Genomic DNA, 20,531 nt, shown 5'->3' on the forward strand with positions numbered 1-20,531 from the left:
TTGAATTTTCTGAACCATGTAGAGCCCATTACAGTAGTCCAAATGGGATGTAACCAAGGCATGTACCACCTTGGCCAGATCTGGCTTCTCAAGGAACGGGCGCAGCTGGCGTACAAGTTTTAAATGTGTGAAAGCACTCCTGGTCACAGCAGAGACCTGGGCCTCCAAGTTCAAAGCTGAGTCCAAGAATACCCCCAAACTGCGAACCTGTGTCTTCATAGGGAGTGTAACCCCATCTAACACAAGCTGGATCCCTATTCCCTGATCTGCCTTCTGACTGACCAGGAGCACCTCTGTCTTTTCTGGATTAAGTTTCAACTTGTTTGCCCTGATCCAGTCCATTACTGAAGGCAGACACTGGTTTAGGACCAGGACAGCCTCCTTGGATTGAGGCGGGAAGGAGTAGTGGAGTTGAGTGTCATCTGCATATTGATGACACCGCACCCCAAAACCCCAGACAACCTCTCCCAGCAGTTTCATATATATGTCAAACAGCATAGGGGACAACACAGAACCCTGAGGGACCCCACAGGTCACTGGCCAGGGGGTTGAACAGTAGTCCCCCAGCACCACCTTCTGGGTTCGCCCCTCCAGGAAGGAACGGAGCCACTGTAGAACAGTACCTCCAAGCCCCATCCCAGAGAGACAGTCAAGAAGGATACCATGGTATCAAAAGCTGCTGAGGTCCAGGAGAACCAATAGGGACACACTCCCCCTGTCCAGTTCCCTGCGTAGGTCATCCACCAAGGCGATCAAGGCTGTCTCTGTTTCATAGCCAGGTCTGAAACCAGATTGAAATGGATCTAGAGAATCCATTTCATCCAGAAACCCTGGAGTTGGAAAGCCACCACACGTTCCAAAACCTTGCCCAGAAATGGTAGGTTAGACACTGGCCGGTATTTATTGTTATGAGATCCAAGGATGACTTTTTTAAACAGAGGCCTCACAACAGCCTCCTTTAGGCGAGATGGAATTCTGCCTTGTTGCAGGGAGGCATTGATTACCTTGAGGCCTTTCTTGGCTGCCTGCCTGGGGAAGACACCCGAGAGTATGGAACCGACAGTGGCCTCACTAGGGGATGCAGGGACACAGACCACATTAGATGACACCTCAGAGGACTGACACCTGGTCAGGCCTTCCTCCCAATGCAATTGTGCAATGCTGGCTGATGACAGCTATCCCTTCTTCATCACTGCTGTGGCTCTGGAGGAGAGGTTAGCATGTGCCCATCCTGCCTTCTCTGCTGCTGTGGTTCTCTTGGGCAAGGCAGTGGAGGAGCAGTGCACATCCCTTCCATCCCTCCCCTCTGCCTCATGTGCCAGACTGGTGCCTTGGCCAACAGAGCAACAGCAGTGGTGAAGTAGGGACAGATGCCACCAGCAGCATTGCCACCCCCTTAGTAGACCTGGGTGGGCATCAAAGAAGGTGGTGGGTGGCTGGCCATTTGAGCTAGTGAGGCAGTGAGAGGAGAGGGGAGTTTGCCACCATTGCTACTTGGCAGCTCTTTCTGGATTTGGCCTAGTGGTGGGCAGCCTGGAAGTGGAGCTGGCGGGAAGGCCAGCAAAGCAATGAGAAGGCAGGGAGTGGAGCAGGCCAGGCCATTGCCGTCACTCCCCCTGGCAGCCCTTTCCAGGCTCCTACACCGGGTGACACCCAGAACAAGCCCTTCTCCAAATGGGAAAGCCCGATAAGGTGGGACTCATCAGAAGCACAGTCTTGCAGAGCCAACAGGTAAGCAGAGAACTATGTAGGGAAGAATTCCTGACTTTTCTGGCCATGGCTGAGCTTCATCTTTGTATGTGGATAGCACAATATTTTTCCTCTTTATGGGAAGAGCACCACAAAGTTCTGAGTTCAAGTCTCACTGACTCTGAAAGTCTTGGGTTGTGCTACTTAACGGAAAGGTTCTGAATGAACGAACCATTACGTACATCAGGAGAAGAAATCAACTGCCACACCGAGTCTCATACAAAACAGTGAAACTTTTATTTTTAAAGTTTTCCTTTGTTGTTGCTGTCAGAGGCAAAAATCACCTTAACACACTTTTTAAGGAAATCTCTCACAACTCAAAAAAGTGATTACTAAAAAAAGGCATACAGCTTTACACAGGACTTGAGCAAAAACAGACAAATTTTGAATTTTTTTAAAAAAATGGTTCTAAAGTGTCAAGATTCCTAGACCTCATTGGCATACGACAAAATTATGCCTGCCTGATACAAAAGCACTGTGTCGCAACAAGAACAATAATAATAATTATTATAATAATAGTAATAATTTAGCTATGGCTCAGAGGAAAAATAAGTCAAAACAAAACAAATAACCCATATCTGATCTTCCTCTATGGACTACTGAGATTGTCCACAGAGTTAACAATGACCAGAGTTTGGCAAAGTTACTTTTTTGGATATCAGTTCTCAGAATGCTCAGCCAGCTTGGTCTGCAGGATTCTGGGAGCTGAAATTCCTTCTGCACCAAGCAACTTTCCCAAACTCTGAAAAGGAGACAGGTAAATCCTGTAGCTGAAGAAGTAAGGAAGAAATGCCATGATTTTTTAACACAAATAAAATGGAAGAAAGAACACACCCCAGAATGTTGCTACACGTGGAGTCTCCTTTATCCAAAATGCTTAGGACCAGAAGTGTTTTGGATTTCACAATATTTGTATGTACATAATATGAAATTCATTTGTTTCGTATGCATCGTATACACATAGCCTGAATGTAATTTTATATATTTTAAATAATTTTATGCATAAAACAAATTTTATGTACAATGAACCATTAGAAAGCAAAGGTGTCACTCTCTTAGCCACTTGCGTGGACAATTTGGATTATTTTGAATTTCAGAATTCTGGATAAGGGATACTCAACCTGTATTGAAATTGAACTTGGGCCTAACATGTCTCTCCAAAATGTGTTTATGCTCTCCTCTTAAAACCTACATAAAGGGTATGCTTGGTTGAAGAACGGATTAGTAATCTCTGCCTAAGGCTCACTTCACTTTCCATAGTGGTGATGAGGGAACCATTTCATTGCAGAATTCCTCCCTTGGGTTTAAAAACCACACTATGGTCAGGAGTGACTTCCATGGTGTAGTTATGAAAGAGGTTGTTGTGTGCCTTGGTTTCCAACATATGGCAACCCTAAAGTGAACCTATCAGTTTTCTTGGCAACATTTATTTAGAAGAAGTTTGCTATTGCCTTCCCCTAAGGCTGAGAGAGTGTGACCTGCCCAGGGTCACCCAGGGGGTTTCATGGCCGAGCTGGGAATTGAACCCTGGTCTCCAGAGTTGTAGTCCTACACTCAAAGCGCTATGACTCTCAATTAAGACTTCTGCTCATCCGATGAAATTTTTCTTCAGTCCCCAAATTCTTAGCCTTGTAGTAATTTAAAAGTTGCACTTGGGTTTTTAAGAAGTAGGGTTTCATTATCCAAAGAAATGGGACAAGCAAAGTGACCAAAAGAAAGTGATATGCAACAAATGTGAAATGTTTGAGTCGTGCATGATTTTCAGTGTTTCACTCCCTGCAATGCTAGAAATTAGAGGACTGAAGAAAAAATTATTTTGGAGGGGAAGTGCCCTCATTTTGCCCTCCCTGCCTCCATCCGATACAGTCTTATTTTCAAGACTGGCCAGGTAGGGAGGCAGCCCTGGAATAGTCCCTACTCACCATGCTCTTGAATTTCAACATCCCAAGGTCTCTTTCACGCTACACAGTTATAGTTTGATGCACTTTAACTGCCATAGCTCCATCCTATGGAACCCTGGGATTTGTAGTTTGGTGAACCACTAGAACAGAGAATTCTAAATACAGTGAGCCTTCTGTATCGACAGATACAGATTCAACCATCCACAAAAATCTACAATATACGTTCCCAAAACGCAAACCTTGATTTCGCTATTATATATAAAAAGGATGTGATTGTACTATGCTACTGTATTTAATGGGACTTGAGCATCCATGGGGAATGCTCCTGGAACCAAACCCCAGCAGATTCCAAGGGCCCACTGTATTCACCAACTACCCATCCAAGGTTTCTATGAGATGGAGCCATGGCCATTAAATCCCAGGACTCTGTAGGATGCAACCATGGATCACAGCCTTATCACAGTATGAAAGAGTTCCAAGAGAAGCCTATGAAGATTCCCCTTGAACTGTAGCTCCATCTGTTGGCCCAGTGAAAACTAGATCTATGGGGCAAAAGGGAGCAGCTACCATTTCCAAAATAAATAGTCTATAATTAAATAGTCATTTCAGTTTTTTTTTTTTTTGCCAATACCTGTTACCTTTCACTTTCTCCTCCAAGACATGGTTTTTATAATTCTATGGGAGTAATCACTCAAGTCCTTCACGATGCAGGGTGAAACATAATTAAATGGTACTGGACAGAATGTGCAAACTCTGGATGCTGGAAATACTTGGGAGTGGATTCCCCTCGCCACTGATAGGGGAGAAACCAGCTGTCACTGAGGCTGCAAGCAACTGTCGGTGCGTGTGTGTGTCAATGAGTGTGAATCCTGACACTTTAAAACTCTGGGTATGTAGGCATGAAGGAGCACCCTTTGAAGTACATAAATTTCATTGAAAATCACGACATGTTTTTCCAACTGCAGTGCTGGCAGCTCCCATGTCAGTGGGGCAGTGAATCTGCTCCAGGTTTCATTCAAGGTGCCAGATTATTTTTTTGGGGGTGGGGGTGGGGGGTGGGGAATGAGAATCACTGGATTACTCCTTCAACATTTGGAATAAACCCGAGTTGATTCAACCTCGCTCTGTTTCTATTGGGTTGTAGGCAATTCTAGCAAAAGCCACCCATAAGCCCAACAAGAGGGAAAGCTGCCTAGCTTTCACAGGGTGCAAATTCACATTCCTAGACACTGTTTATATCAAAATGGGAACAAGAGGGCTTTTGTGAGCCTCAAAATTCCCGCAGCGTTGATGTCTGCTACAAGAGAGGTTGTGAACTACAAAAGGAACATCATTATTTTTTGCTCTACGAGAACTGAGAGAAAGGAAGGAAACACATTCACACTCACACACCCATACAAAACAGAGGTGTTGCATTTTTTTTGTTGTTTTCATTTTTACATTTTTTTTCTCTTCTGGCCAAAGATACACACATTTTCCCCCCGCCCCCAAATTTTATTTTTAAATTCAAGATTTCCACACTATAAGGCTATTTAAAATGCTGGTATGTCCGTGTTGGGCTATGCCCATATTCTGAAGACATTTTATGTGCTATGAATGGTTTTGGTATTGTGTGTTTTTAAAGGACTTAAAAGAGAATTTTGCAAAGGTAGAGAGATTTGTGTGTGTGCGCACGCAGTTGAGGGAGGGTAATCACTTTTGGAAAGGATTGTTTACAAAAATTTGGAGTTCTTGTGCCTTTAAAAAACACATTCTTTATGCATGTATATTTTAAAAAAGGATAGAAAACCTATTTTGGCTCACACATCCACTACACCATCTGACAAGGGGCCCTTTCACACTACACAATTATAGTGCTATTGTTCCACTTTAACTGCTACAGTTCCATCCAATGAAATCCTGGGATTTGCAGTTTAGGAAGGGGTATCTGGAACTCTTGGCCAGAAAGCTCTAGTGCCTCACTGAATTACAGATCTAAGATGAACACTGAAGCGGAATCATTGTGCTATAAAAATTTGTAGTGTGGAAGAACCCCAGGTCAGTAGAGTTGGGATAAAACCCATCCTAGACCAGACAGTCCAATGTGGCCTTTGGAGAGGTGGGCAGAATGTATTTTACAGACTCTAATCCATGTGTATATGTGTGGTGTGCTGGAACTATCCAAGAAGCTAGGCTTCATTTTACGTCAGGGTTACCTATTGCAAGGGCAGGCAATTGTCAAGGGCTAGGGGACTGCACTGGTCCTTTGAGGGGATGATGGAGGATGGTCAAACCTCCATTTTGGGGAGGAGTAACAGGGCCTGGGGGCCCCAAAACTGTCTTTGTAGGGCTACATTTTAGAGACCAGGGAGAGGAGGTGCACCAAGGAATATGTTTACTGAAAAGACAGATAAGTAGGTTGGCAGTAAAATACATTGGCAGGCTAGCTGCTGCTGCTCTTGGCAATGAAATGGTCATTTCTGAATGCAAGGGAGATTAAAATTTGGCTGGGCTAGCAGTGGCTGAATAAAATCATTTTGGTCAGAGCCTGTTTCTGGGGTTGGTAACCCCTGTCCTGGGCTGCACCGTTTCAGGTTGGATGAGATGGAACAAAAGTGAATTTTCTGAAAACTCCATCATGGCATGTGAGGAGGAAGAGGAGGAAGGTGAGGAGGAAGACAGAAAACACAGGAGCATCATATACTGGGAGAGGAGGATTAGGTGAGCCTTGAGAAGCTAGCTGTTTATAGCCAGGGAGCTGTTTTGGATGGAAGATTTCTAAGATTGAAAATTCTGATTACTACAGTTTGATATAGTACAATTGCAGAAAAGCTTTCATCTTTGATTCTGTCAGATGCAGAATCAGCTAAAGTCCTGTTGCCATTTCAGTTTCAGTGCAAAACAAAGCTAGGTCTGATTCATCATCATCATGCCTGAAACTTTTTGCACTGAAATTTGGTTGAAACCACCCTGTTCAGTATAGTTTATGTTTGTTTTCCAACCTCCTAACAAGTTGCTTCTCAAAAGAGGACCTTGCATCTCACAGAGCCAATCTGAGAAACCACAACATCATCCTTTGCAGCCTTCTTCCCTACTCTCTCTGGCTTGCTCAAGCTCTCTGCATAGGAAATCACAAACCCACACCTCAAAGCTGTGAGAGTTTCACGGAAAAGGTCTTACATTTATAGTCAACTTTAAAAACAAAGCATTCAGTGGGGGAGCAAGGCACATTCACTTTAATTCAAAAAGAAGGTCTTAAATTCAAGCAAAAGGCCAGAGAAAGTGAGCTTTTGCTTCATGGTGTTAAAAGCAGCAATCAAAGACATAGCTGTGTTAGTCTGGGAAATCTGTATGCAAAGGAATCTTGTAGCATCTTTGAGACTAACTGAGAGATGTTGGTAGCATTTTTGAGCTTTCTCAGACTTGAGTCTACTTCCTCAGAAGAATGTGATGGAGTGGAAAGTCCAGGGACAGACCTATATATGCAGTCTCTGTGTGAAAAAGTCTGTAACGCTACTAACTTCTCTCTTTCAGTTGCTGTCAAAGGTGCTACAAGATCCCTTTGCAAAAACAGAAATGTTTGCTTTTTAAAAAAAAGTAAAAGAAAAAAAAAGAAGACAGATTCTGGATTTCACTAGCCATGTTCAGCAAAGTATGAAGCAGCCTGGACTGTCACTCTCCTGCCAGGAAATTACTTCCATATTGCTAGAACAGTGAACCAAAGCTGGACATGGAGGAAAGGCAGCAGCACCCATGTTACTGGGGGCCCTGAATTCACGTCACTGTTCACCTTTGAAATTTAGAACAGATTACATCTATGACCAAAAACTGGGAAGTTGTGCTTTGAGAGTGCAAATAACTTCTACAGTAGTTATTGTGTACCTTCAGGTTGTTTCTGACTTATGGTGACCCTAAGGCAACCATATCATGGGATTTTCTTGGCAAGTTTTTCCAGAGGCGTTTGCCACTGCCATTCTCTGAGGCTGAGAGAGTGTGACTTGCCTAAGGTCACCCAGTGGGTTTCCATGGCTGAGCCAGGATTCAAACCCCAGTCTCCAAAGTCCTAGTCCAACATTCAAACCACTACACCATGCTGGCTCTCTACCTGGAGGCAAAGATACTAACTCTCTTCAAAGAAGAAAGGTATGCCTTCCAGTCTGGAAAAATGCAGGGCTCTAAATTAATTAACTGGGAGGGATTCAGTTCAGCATATAAGATGTTCACCAAGCCTGGAACCATGAGTGTTAAAAGCCCAGTGATGAATTAAAGGAATGACAAACAGCAATGGGCACTTTATTTAAAATAAAGAATCCTTAATTGCTATGAATTTTGAAAAAGGAAATGGTAGGGTGGTAAACTATCACCAATCATTTCCAAGCTCTACTCTATCCCAGCCTTTCTAAATGTGGTGGCCATATCAGCTAGGGAGAATGCGAGTTGTAGTCCAACACATTTGGAGGGTGCTGAGGTGCCAGTCTAAACACACAAGCCCTTGGCAAGTAGGACATCTCCATCATTTCCAGGTAAGGACTGGAAAAACCCTCTCTTAGGGTGCATCCACTCTACATAATTATATCAATTCATACTACTTGAATTATTACGGCCCATAATGCCTGCTAACAGAAATCCAGGTTATTAGGGGAAAACTAGGGTGCAAGATGGCCTACTAACATTCTGTAAGGATGGATTTATTTTTGGATCTGGAGGTGCTTTTATATTACTTCTCCTTTCAGTTAGTACCCCACTCTTGGCACACAAGGTGGTGGAAAACTAATATGAATGAAATGCAATAAAATATATGAATAAACAGTACAGGTGGTGGAGAAGAACAACACAGTATTCTTCACTGTGTCTGTTGGTGAAGAAAAACAAATCTACTGGTTATGATGGTCGTTAATACTACAGGTCTGTCTCTTATGGTAATTATGGTGCACAAGTATCTGTGGGCTTATGATAAAATGTGGTAGGTGAGAAGCCTGTGAACGCCTTTGGAGCGTAAAAAATATTTAGTGGGGTGGAAGAATAGTTGAAAGCCTTCCTAACACCTGAACCCTGGCTGAAGAAGTCAGTTGCTAAGTAAGATGGAGACAGGAAATACCACATGAAGAAAGCTGCCTTCAAGCTGGACACACAAAATAAAAACCCAGGGAAGACAAATAAACAGTCTGAAACACTCCACAAAATAAGCTGGAAAAGCAAGCTGGAAATGCCTGCATGATACTCAAAATCAAGCTACTAAGTGTGTTTTTACACCTAATGTCACAATGCTGCCTGTGATGCAGAGCTACATAGGTTGAAAGCAGATTTAAAAAATAGTGATGGGGTAGAGAGAAAGACCCTCAAAAGCAAGCACATTTCCTTCAACAAGCCAGCTTTTCCCTTTAGACCTGAGATGGACAAGCTTCAGTGATCCAAATTTTGACACCACAGGAACCCACTGAGGATTGCTAACTCCAATACACCATTGCCCACCCGAGAAGCGAAACCAGAAGAGGCTAGAAATCCACTTCCAGTTTTGCATTACCCTCCCTTCAAAAAAACAAAACAAAAACAAAACAACCCCCCCCCCCACAAAACACCTGGGTGGGAAAACCTGGGGGAAATTGGGTACTGCTCAAGGGTTAATTTTCCCTTAAAACAAGGTTGAAGGTCCTTGGTGGTGGTGGTTACTCTGGACTAAAATCCAGAGTAGATTCTCTTCTCCATCCTCATGAAACTAACCAGTTGCCTCTGCTACACGAACTGACCACCAGCTTCGCTGTCACTCTCTAAGAAGGAAGAAGATTTCTGCCTCTCCATCTTACCCAAACTCTCAAGATTAAACATGACCATCACAGCACAGCACAGGTCCTTAATTTTTCTTAAATGTCCTACATTTTGGGCTAAATTTTATCCTACAATTGTCCTATATTTTGGTTTAAATTTTGTCCTACATTTTGTCCCATTTTTTAATAGAGAATTATGGCAACCCTACCAGCAATGGACAATGACTGAGACGAAGAAGGAACTGTAAGGAGAAGGGAGATATGATAGCCTGATGGCCACATCATAGGGCACATCTTGCACTGGAGAGTCTCAAGTCACACATATTCCAGAAAGAACTAAGATAGACAAAGTAAGGCTTTGTAAACTGGATCTAAACCAAAACAAAGTCCACTGCCAATTCTCTGCATCTCCTTATTACGATGTAAATGGGCCATGCTATGGACTTGCCAGCCTTACCATACCTGCCCAAGCCCTGCAGGACAACATGAAATGGAAGGGGTGTTAGCACTGGTGTGTGATGCCTTTGTAAAGAGGAGCATTTTGAGAGGGGGATATAATTTGAGAGCAGATATAATCTCTGGCATGTGAGAGCAAAGTAGGCCTTCTCCCTCAGGCCTTGGCAAAATTTAAGGGAATCTTTCCAACCTAGCAAGTTGTGGAGCCAAGATCCCCTAACTCCAAAAGTCAAGCCCTCTGTGTATGTGTGTGATTCGTTTGTGTGTCTCCCCCTTGTATTTGTGTGTTTTGGCAAGAGGCTGTTACTGAGGTTATTACATGATGCAGCATTTGTTCTTATGGTTCTGAGGATCCTTGAACCGGAGCCGCTGTTTTGGTCGGTATTTCTCCAGGTAGGTGAGCTGCTTGCTGTTGATGGCACCCCGGCGTTTCCTGGCAAGAGAAAATGGTAGAATTGTGGGGAGAAGGGAGGGGGAAGATTAGTGGGCTTTCCAATATCACTGCAAACACAAAGATGAAAAACACAGAGTGGTTCTCAAGCAGTCAGCACACCTTTTCCACATGGGATTATGTTATGGCAACAAACTGTTGTCTCTTGCAAAGGATTCTGGAACATTTTCCAAGTCCAGGTTCACTTTGGCATTTAAGGAAATGGCAAAGATTGATGTCAAGTTTGATGCTGGTGAAGCATAGGGTTTTGCCAAATTATTTGGGCCATGGTTTAGGAGGAATATGGCTGCTAGCCAGGTGAGAGCAAATTGGGGAGCATTTCTGGCACACCTTCACTCTCCTTCCCCTTACTGGACATCTGGGTTGCTAAAAGGAATGAAAACTGCTCACTGAGCAATCTGAGAAAAATTGATGTGCAAGGAGGTATTGGATGTGTCCTTACATAATGTCAAAAATAGGAGCGGAGACTAGCATAACCCCACTAAGTGGTCTGAATGCTCTGCATTGCTGCATGTTGTTCCTCCAGCAAAATCAGCAGTAATTTTACTGAGACAAAGAAGCACTGTAGAAGTTTGTTCCATTTGCACAATTTCTATAGATCACTGAGTTGTGATGCTCTTGATAAAGAATTCTATAGATTATTTTAATGTTGTGTACACATGCCAGCCTGGTGTAGTGGACTCAGTATTGGACTGGGTAAACCAGGGTTCAAATCTCACTGGGAGAATGCATCCCTGTTCTGCCATAAAAACCTTGGGCAACTCACATTCTCTCAGCCTCAGTAACAAGGCAATGGCAGAGCCCCTCTGAATAAATCTTACCTTGGGGACACCATAATTAAAAAATTATCTGAAGGCACGCAACAATAGCAAAAACAGAACACCTTAGGTATAAAGCAGAGTTAAGGATCATGCAATCCTCCTGATGTTTTTGGGCTGCAACTCCCAGGATATTTAACCATCGTCTGGTAGCTAGGGCTGATGGAAGTTGCTGTCCAGCAGCCTGGGGGGGGGGGGGGTGTTACATATTCTCACACCTGATAGAAAGGAAAAATGCATGGATGGGTTCAAAGAAGGACAGATTCTAGAGAAGGGGTTATCAACACTTTGTCCACCAAATGTTCTGGGCTTTAAATCCAAAAATCTATGATCATTGGCCAAGCTGATTTGGCTCCCTAGGAGTTGAAGTCAAAAATATCTAGCAGACCAAAGATTAGGAAGCACTGTCCTATAGGGAGAAAAAACCTTTTACCAGCCGTGGTTAGACATTCTTCCATGTAAGCTTGCCCTAAATTCGATAGCCTTAGCACAGGCCCTATTGCTTGTCGTGACAGCTTGCAAGACTAGCCTGGTGTGTACAAGTGACAGGGCTTTTTCTGTGGTGGCACTCTGCCTGTGGAACTCCCTGCTAAAGCTGGCTCCATCCCTGCTGAGCTTCAGGTTGGCAGGTAAGATGGTGCTGTTTTATATGACCTTTGGTCCTTGAAATTTCTCTGTTTCAACTGCTTGGTTTTAAATTATCTTTAGTAAGTGTTTTCATCTACCCTATCATCTATGTCTTAAAAAATTATGCCCAAAAAATTGACCCGAAAATTCCAGGTGGACTTATTTACGAATCATTATGGAAACATGATAGCAGCTCTTTCAGATTTCCCCATGTGATGCAGAGAGGGGTTTAGCAAGAAAGAGCCAAACAGAAAGAGTCCTGGGTGATTGATTGATACTGCTGTTTGTTTAAGAGTCCCCTTACTGCTGAAACGCTGAAGAAAAGCCTCAGTGAGAGTCTCTCTTATCATACACACACTGAAGGAGCATCCAAGTTTTACCCTCGACCTATCCATGGCAAAATCCCTAATTCTGACCCCAAAACCTGACCTCGACTTATACATAAGCGACTTATATCTGAGTATATATGGCATGCTTTTATTGGATATTTTAAATGTTTTTCTCTGTTGTCTCCCTTCTCCTTACAGCTCCTTCTTCGTCTCAGTCATTGTCCATTGCTGGTAGGGTTGCCATAAATCTTGGGAGTTCCAGTGGGCTGAGATGTGATGCATAAATGCCTTAAGTCAATGAATTCTCAAGCATGCAGTAGCACCCCTCATCTTCCCTTGCAGAGAGAGTACTGGGCTCATCTGAGCATTCCTGGCTGTGCCCTTTTATCACAGTTCCTTCTAATGGAGATGGGGCTCTGACCAAGAGCAGAGAGTAGACAGAACAATCCCCACTTTCGTAGTTTGAGCGGAACACGCTAAGGAGATTAGGGAAGAGGGGATTTGTGAGCAACTGTAAGGACTGCAGCTGGCAACGAGTGCTGGCTTCAAGGAAGGACACGAGTAGCATTTGTGTTGCAAGCTGAGCTCAACAGCCAGATGGGACTGTTAATCCTTGTTTTCCCTGGCCAGTTTTCCCTGGATCCTAGCATTCATTTTAGTCCTTACCTGGCCCTAAATGACTTGCTGGAAGGGCATTAGAATATGGGGATGCCACCCAGCCTAAAGGACAGGCTGACAATGATGAAACCATAGTAAGATTCCAGTAGAAGCACAGTGGTGACGTCATGGCATAGTGCAGACTTGTGGCCTAGTTTTCACAGACAGCAGATTAAAGAGATAGATGAGTGTCTGGGATGTTCTACTTCAGAATTCAAGAGTAGATCCACAAGACTAAATTCTACTTCTCTATATTAAAAATATGAACAAGCAAATGAGAAAATAACGCAGTTTGGCAACACATTAACTGCCATGGCTCAATGCTATGGAATTCTGGGATTTATAGTTTGTTATGGCACCAGAGCTCTTTGGCAGAGGCTAAATGTCTCACAAAACTACAAATTCCAGATTTCCATAGCTCTGAGCCATGGCAGTAAAAGTAGTATCAAACTGTATTATGCAAATGCAGCCAAGGGTAGCTAGTAGCACCCAGCTTTTAGGGCTGGGATAGCGGCTGACACTTCAAAAGGTCATGCTATATGAGGATTTTGCCTCTTGTGTAGCAGCTCACCAACAGGCAACAGCGTTAATGCAAAGTCTGCCTGGAGATACCAGCCCATTAATCTCCATCTTTTCTCCTCTGAAGGCTCAGAGGTTTGCTACGGGTCACTTACTGTCTAATGAACTGAATGGCGTCTTCATACTTCATCCCACTTTCAATCAGGGCCAGTGCGACAAGAACAGGAGCCCTAGGAAAGAAAGGATGGTGAGGAGATTAAGGTGGGAAGTTGGACGCTCTTTCTCCTGCCCAGTTAGAAAAAAACATCTCGTCCTAGATAGGTGTTGGTTGGCAACTGTTGCTGGCCTGTAGGCCAATTTTCTCCTGGGACTGCACAGATGATTAAACAACAACAAGAGAATTGGAACTCAGTGGAAAGAAGTCAACTTTGTTTCTTGGGGAAACTAGTGGTGGTTTAGAGGCAATTCATGTTGGGAGAGAGAAAAAAGGGCAGTTTAGGGAGTCTGGAAGGGTTGAAGGCCACTAAGAAAAGCTTTGGGGTCTTCTTGGGAAGGAAGAGGAGACAAAACATGATGTGTATCTGTTGTAAAACAAGATTAATAAATCTCACTCTGAGCAGTTACAGCCATTACAGGTTGAGTCTCTCTTATCTGAAATGCTTCGGACCAGAAATGTTTTAGATTTTTTCAGATTTTGGAATATTTTCATATACATGAGATATTTTAGAGATGGGACCCAACTCTAGACATGAAATTCAATGATGTTTCATATACATCTTATACACATGGTCTGAAGGTAATTTTATATACAACATTTTAAATATTTTTTTGTACACGAAACCAAGTTTGTGTACACAGAACCATGAGAATGCAATGATATCACTATCTCAGCCGTTCATGTGGACAATTTTAAATTTTGGAGTATTTCAGATTTTGGAATTCTGGATAAGACTCAACCTGTACCCTCATCCCACATGGCCAGAGAGATAGTCCAATCCCTCATCCTCATCCCATTCTTACTATCCTCATCCAACATGTCCTATACATCTCGAGTTGTAAGTGCCTGGTATCAAAAGGAGAAGGAAGGAGTTGTAGTTTAACACATCTGAGAAATGGATCTTCCACACATCGTGGGAGAGGCTGGAGAAGACACAGCAGCTTCAACAGTACGATACGACTTTTGCAAGTCAGGAGGCTCCTTACCGTCCCAGACCAGCCACACAATGCACAGCCACACAACAGCCAGGGTCTTCGCAAAACTTGGTCTTCAGCAGGTTGAGCCAGTCATCCACAATCTTGGTGGGTGGTGGAGCTCCATCATCAAATGGCCAGTCCTAAAGGTGAGACAAAAGAAATCAAAAGGTAAATGTGACAACAAAAAACATTAACAAGAAAACCAAAACAGTGCTTGATCAGCTTTCTGTATCAGGCGTCCCTCAAGGTTATGAACTCTTTTACTGGGCAGCTGGAACAAGCAGAGAAAGAGCAGTGAAGGTACAATTTGATGGGGATTCAAATATACCCAAATGTTAAGAACTCTGGAGAAATCATTCTCTTTGTCCTACCACCGTCGCAGGTATGGCTGTTGAAGGCTCAGGAGAGAGCCTTCTCAATGGCTGCTCCCACAGAGGCTAGGTTTGTCCACTGTTTGATTTTGTTTCACTGCCAAATAATTTTCTATTTGAATGTGCTTTTGATCTTTAACTGGGTGTGGAATAAAGTTCTTGTAATGGGGTGTACCTTTACCTTATGTTGTGAATGTATTTTACACTCTTTTAACAAAGCCTCTGACAAAAGTACTCCTTTTTATATCTTCTTTTTATGCTTGCCCAGCCTTCTTTTACCTCCTTGCCCTCGGACTACTTGGAAGTTTTTGTAGCTGCATTAGAAAATGCTTGGGACTAGAATTGTTTTGAATTTTTTAAAAGGAGTTTGGAATATCTGAATATACATAATGAGGTATCTTGGAGATGGGATCCATCTAAAACTCTAGAATAGTCAAAATGAATTTAAGACCTGCTATGCTGCTGAAATAAGGCAATTTGACACCACTTTAACTGCCATGGCTCCATCCTTTGGAATCCTGGATTTCTAGTTTACAGCCTGGTCTGTCAGAGAGTTCTGGTGCTTCAACAAACTACAGTACTAATCTCAGGATTCTGTAGGATAGACTCATGGCAGTTAAAGAGGTGTCAAACTGTTTTATCTTTGCAGTGTGGATATACTCTGTTTACTGATGCAAGGTTTACTTGACCAGATTATTTTAATTCACATGTGCAGATGGTTAGCTTTGAATAAAACATCTGCATGTTCAATTGCTCCTCTTTTTTCTTTGGTGTAAGGACCTATCCTTATTCTTTTCCATGTTATTTTTGTTATTAAAACAGTCTTAAAAGAACAGGCTGGGGGTGTTGTACTGTTTTAAAGTGTAGTTTTCAAGCACTTTTATCCTTTTCTACTGTATTTTATTCTTCTAATGAGTGATCTGTTGTAATATTGTAATAATTTAATTCTATTTTAATGCTCACTTTTGTATGTTATTAACTGTACTATTCTTTTAAATTGCAAGCTGTTCTGAGTCCCGATTTTGGGAAAAAATGGATAAAAATAAATATATTAATTTCTGCTTCTAGTAAAAAATATTCTGCTAAAGAACTAAGGCCCAGGCATGCATTTACTTCATTGCGTGACGTATACCTGAAGTTCACCTGCCAGAGGTCCCACACCGGGAGAAATATGACCTATATTAAATAAGTAATTAAATACCAAATAAGTGGTGGTTTATTTGTGATTAAATGCCGCTGTAATGGTTAGGAAGAAGCCCCACAATGCCGTGGGGCCAAAAAAAAGAACAGGAGAGGTTGTTTCAGAGCCATGTTTGGAGACTGCTGCCTTCGCCCTCATGCTGGGATGGTGATCAATCTACCATTGAGAGTAACCAGTGAGGCAGAGACCCATGGTGACACCAGTTGCTTGTAAAATGGTTCATTTCAAGCACTTGATCCTTCTTCTCCGGGCTATGAAACTCTGAAGCACATGATGCACTTTGGCTTCTGCTCCAGTCTCAGTGTAGCTGAGAAAGAAAAGCTTTGCTCACCTGCCAGGTATGCCCCAAACAGGAGTTCAACGGTCCCACTTTCAGGTGAGAAAGGAAAACTGAGAAAGGAACAACAAAAGGGAGAAGACACAAACCCTTTCTCTTTGGTGATGAAGAGCTAGCTTTTGCAAACAAGAACACTCCCTCTGCCTCTCTCTTCTCTGGATTTCCAATGAGTGAGAAAATGTTTTATTAGCTGGCTGGCATCCAGGAACTGAGCGAGAAGCAACACTCAACAAGAAAAAGAGCAACAGATCTTCCTAACCCGCTCTTTTCGAAGGAGAGGCCATTTGAGGTAAACAGGACAGCCCTTTTCAGGCTCATAACCACAAGATGAAGGCAGATAAGGGGAGGAAACCACAAGGCTGCCTTGTTTTGCCTTGAAATGAGAACCATGAGAATCACGTGGGATGCTAATCCATCCTCCAATGACACCCGTACAAAGAGTCCCCAGCCTCAGCTATTCAAGTCTGCTTTTGTTCTGTCCTGACAAAGGGGAGGAGGGCAAAAAAAGGAAAGGAGGATGGGTCTGGGAACAAGAGAAGGGGCAGATATGTCCACAATTTCTCAACGTTGTAGGGAAAAGGCATGATGAGCCACGTAAGAAGTAGTTTCTTGCACAACAGACTGCTTACATATATACAGTGGGCCCTCCACATTCACTGGGGTTAGGGGTACAGAACCGCTGTGAAAGTGGAAAAATTGTATTTTTTAAAAATACATTTTTAAAAATATTGAGAGAACAACTCTCTAGGAATCACTAGGTCCTCCAGCGCAACTCTGCCAGAGATTGACCATAGAATCACACTGGAGGACATATAAATGCCTAAAAAGATAATCAAACTGAGGTCATACTTTGGCCACATCATAAGAAGGCATGACTCACTAGAAAAGATAATATGCTAGGAAAGGTTGAGTCGTGCTGGAGGACCTAGAGATTCCTACAGAGAACACAGAATCACAGAGTTGGAAGAGACCACAAGGGCCATCCAGTCTAACCCCATTCTGCCATGCAGGAATTCTCAATCAAAGCATCCCTGACAGATGACCATCTAGCCTCTGTGTAAAGACCACCGAGGAAGGAGACTCCACCACTCTCCGAGGAAGCATGTTGCACTGTCAAACAGCTCTTACTGTCAGGAAGTTCCTCCTACTGTTGAAGTGGAATCTCTTTTCCTGTAGCTTGCATCCATTGTTCCAGGTCCTACTCTCTGGAGCAGAGAAGCTTGCTCCATCCTCAAAATGACATCCCTTCAAATATTTAAACAAGGCTATCATATCACCTCTTAACCTTCTCTTCTCAAGGCTAAACATACCCAGCTCCCTAAGTTGCTCCCCCATAAGGCTTGGTTTCTAGAGTCTTCACCATTTTGGTCGCCCTCCTTTGGACACACTCCAGTTTCTCAACATCCTTTTTGAATTGTGGTGCCCAGAAATGGACACAGTATTTTAGGTGAGGCCTGATCAAGGCAGAATAGAGTGGCACTTTTACTTCCCTTGATCTAGACACTATACGTCTATTGATGCAGCCTAGAACATATTACTCAAATCTGTGAAAAAACAAATCCGCAAATGTGAAGGGCTGACTGTATTAGATTTCTGCATTAGAAGTAATCTCCATACCTCAGAAGTACAGCAAAACAGTTGCATGAACTTGGAGGGATCAGGGGCTACAAAAGCGTCCTGGGGAGGGTATGTTTGGCCCTGTTATTGCACTCTGCCTCAGCTGTTAAGATGTCTAAGACAGTGAAACTAGTCATTGACAACTCGCCCCTTTATCTTCGTCTTAGCCTTGGTTTTAGCCATTCAACCCTGGTGGACTGCCAAGGGATCATGTCCTGTCCTTGACATCACACTGAGCTTCGCAGATCTTCCTAGTCTAGAAAAACCGATTGCCCTCCACTCTAGATGTCACTTCAAAAGCAAACACGAAAGATGTCCTCTGGCCATTCAAGCATCATTTTAGATTTGATTACAATTCTAAAACCCAGACTGCTATAGTGGTTTGAGTGCTGGTCTAGGACTGCGGGGGACAAGAACTGAAATCCGTCATTTGAGGAAACCCACTGGATGGACCTTAGGAAAATTACACTCTCTCAGTCTCCGAAGAAGGTAAGGGCAAACCTTTTGTGAATAAATCCTGCCAAGAAAACAGATTGGATTTAGAGTCGCTGTAAGTCAGAAATAACTCGAAGGCACACAGCAGCAAGAACACAATATTTATAACTCCCTTAATCTAATCAGTTAGGGATTTGAACCAGGAGTGGGCAACCATGGCTGGTCTAAGAGTCAGTTTTTTGGCCTATGGAACCCTCTGAGGACCATGAGGACTACCAAAAATGCCCCCCTTCCCAAACCCAAACAAGAAACAAAATCTGAAGTAGATGGATATCTACTGCTAACTGAGAAAAAAGGTTCCAGGGGGGAGGGGTGGCAGTGTAAGAGGACCCTACAGCTAAGTGAAGGATGAACTGTCACTCCAGGAGACTACCAGGCAAAGCAACTTAGATTGGTTTTAGGCCAGAAATGAGTAGGTCTTAGGAGTCTGGAGTGGGGATCCTTGACACTGGCGCGTTACAGACCACCCAAAGGGGCAGCCTGTACCCGCCCCTTTCTCCGACGGATCGGGGCCTCAGCTGCCACAGCGGCAGCCCTGAGGCCCTGATCTGCTGCTTCCCACGGCCTGGAAAGGAATGTCTTTGGGGCTTGGCCCCTTTCTCTTTTGTGTCATTGGCGACAAAAAGCAAGGAAGAAACTCCGTTTCGGAGCTCCTTCCTGCGCCGTGGAAAGGGAACCACAGACGCCCTTCCGTGGCGCCAGAACGTCACATCTGCGCCGCCCTGTTTGGAGGCGGCATGGTCGTGACGTCCTAATGGCGGCGCCCATGTAGAATGGGTGCCGTCATTTTGTACGTACTGTGTACGTACTAGGGTTGGTGGCGTCTGAAAGAGACACCCCCAGGCAACCCTAGTACATACACAGTACGTATTTAAAGGCCCGTGCAGAACGGGCCTATGTCATCCTTGATTGCTTCATGCAGGAGAAAGCAAATATATTAGGCCCACCACATTTGTGGGGTTAGAGGTGCAAGATCCCCGCAAATGTGAAAAAATGTGAATCCCCCCCCCCCCCGGCATGGAAGCCTGTTAAAGTGATGGGGGGGGGGGGGAAGAGGAGCAGGCGTTTGAGCTCCTCTTCTTCCCCTCCCTCCTGTCCTTTTAACTGGCTTCCCACCCCTTTCCCAGGCGGATGGCTGTCTGCCTTGCCCAGGCACAGATCTGCCTGGGAAAGAGGTTTAGAGGGATGGATCCCTCCCTCTTCCCAACCCTTTTCCCGGGTGGATGGGTGCCTGGCCAAAGCAGGTAGCCATCCAACCGGGAAAGGGGTTTGGAGGGATGGATCCATCCCCTCTCCCCTTTCCTGGGTGGACTGGTGCCTGGGGAAGGGGGGGAAAGCCCAGGAGGAAGAGGAGTGTGCATGCACAGCAGCCTTGATCTTTTAAATAATTAAAACTATGAATGTTAAGTCCGCAAATGCGGAGGGAGAAGTGTATTCCTTTGCATTATATTCTCCAAGGGTGTCCATATGCATCCGCAAGGTGGCAACCACTTTGGGGTTGACCCATCACCCGTGGTCCTCAGCATCCCAAAGAAGATGGTTTTGGGAAGGGAGGAACAGCCACTGCCCGTTGGATTAGGAGCCCTAGATGTTTCTGCAATAACTAGCCTAGTCCATTTCAATGAAGAAACAGAACCTCCATGGGAACAGAGTCTGCATAGGAATTGTCACCTGAAGAAAAGCCTCACTCTTTCCACTGCTGGTGACCCAGCTACAGGCAACTCACAGTGAGTAAGGTTTTTCACTGAGAAAAGATATTAAAAGGTGGCAGCTGATACCTTGCATGTCAAGGGCTTTGAGGAATCAGCTGAGGATTTTAGTGTAAATCTTAAAAAAAACCTGTCTAAGGTGTGGTGAACCTATTTGGGGGAAGGGGTTGGCATATTTGATAGCTCTTTGAAATCTTGTAATAAAACCCAGGGTGGATTCATCACCCCTTGATACTATTGCCGTCTCAAATTATTATGGAATCGTCCTCAAGATGTCATGAGTAAACCTTTTCCATTTGTTTACTTTTTCTGGAAATAAAGAAGAAGAAGAAAATCTATGGAGCCCAGCCTGTACT

The 20,531-nt window shown here is 43.8% G+C and overlaps 1 protein-coding gene across 4 annotated transcripts in view; it reads right to left on the minus strand.

Moving 5' to 3' along the window:
• Positions 1-1,962: 1,962 nt before the first annotated feature.
• Positions 1,963-20,531, minus strand: part of PTP4A3 (protein tyrosine phosphatase 4A3) — a 96,455-nt gene continuing 77,886 nt past the window's right edge. For all 4 annotated transcript variants that reach the window (XM_042464560.1, XM_042464562.1, XM_042464561.1 and 1 more), the window contains exons 4-6: positions 14,455-14,585; positions 13,407-13,481; positions 1,963-10,283 (exon numbers count right to left, since the gene is read on the minus strand). In XM_042464560.1, the coding sequence (XP_042320494.1) occupies positions 10,166-10,283; positions 13,407-13,481; positions 14,455-14,585 (324 nt within the window). In that variant the 3' untranslated portion in view covers positions 1,963-10,165. The remainder of the gene's footprint in view (positions 10,284-13,406; positions 13,482-14,454; positions 14,586-20,531) is intronic.

Source organism: Sceloporus undulatus, chromosome 4 (assembly GCF_019175285.1).
Source record: "Sceloporus undulatus isolate JIND9_A2432 ecotype Alabama chromosome 4, SceUnd_v1.1, whole genome shotgun sequence".
NCBI classification, from domain to species: domain Eukaryota; kingdom Metazoa; phylum Chordata; class Lepidosauria; order Squamata; family Phrynosomatidae; genus Sceloporus; species Sceloporus undulatus.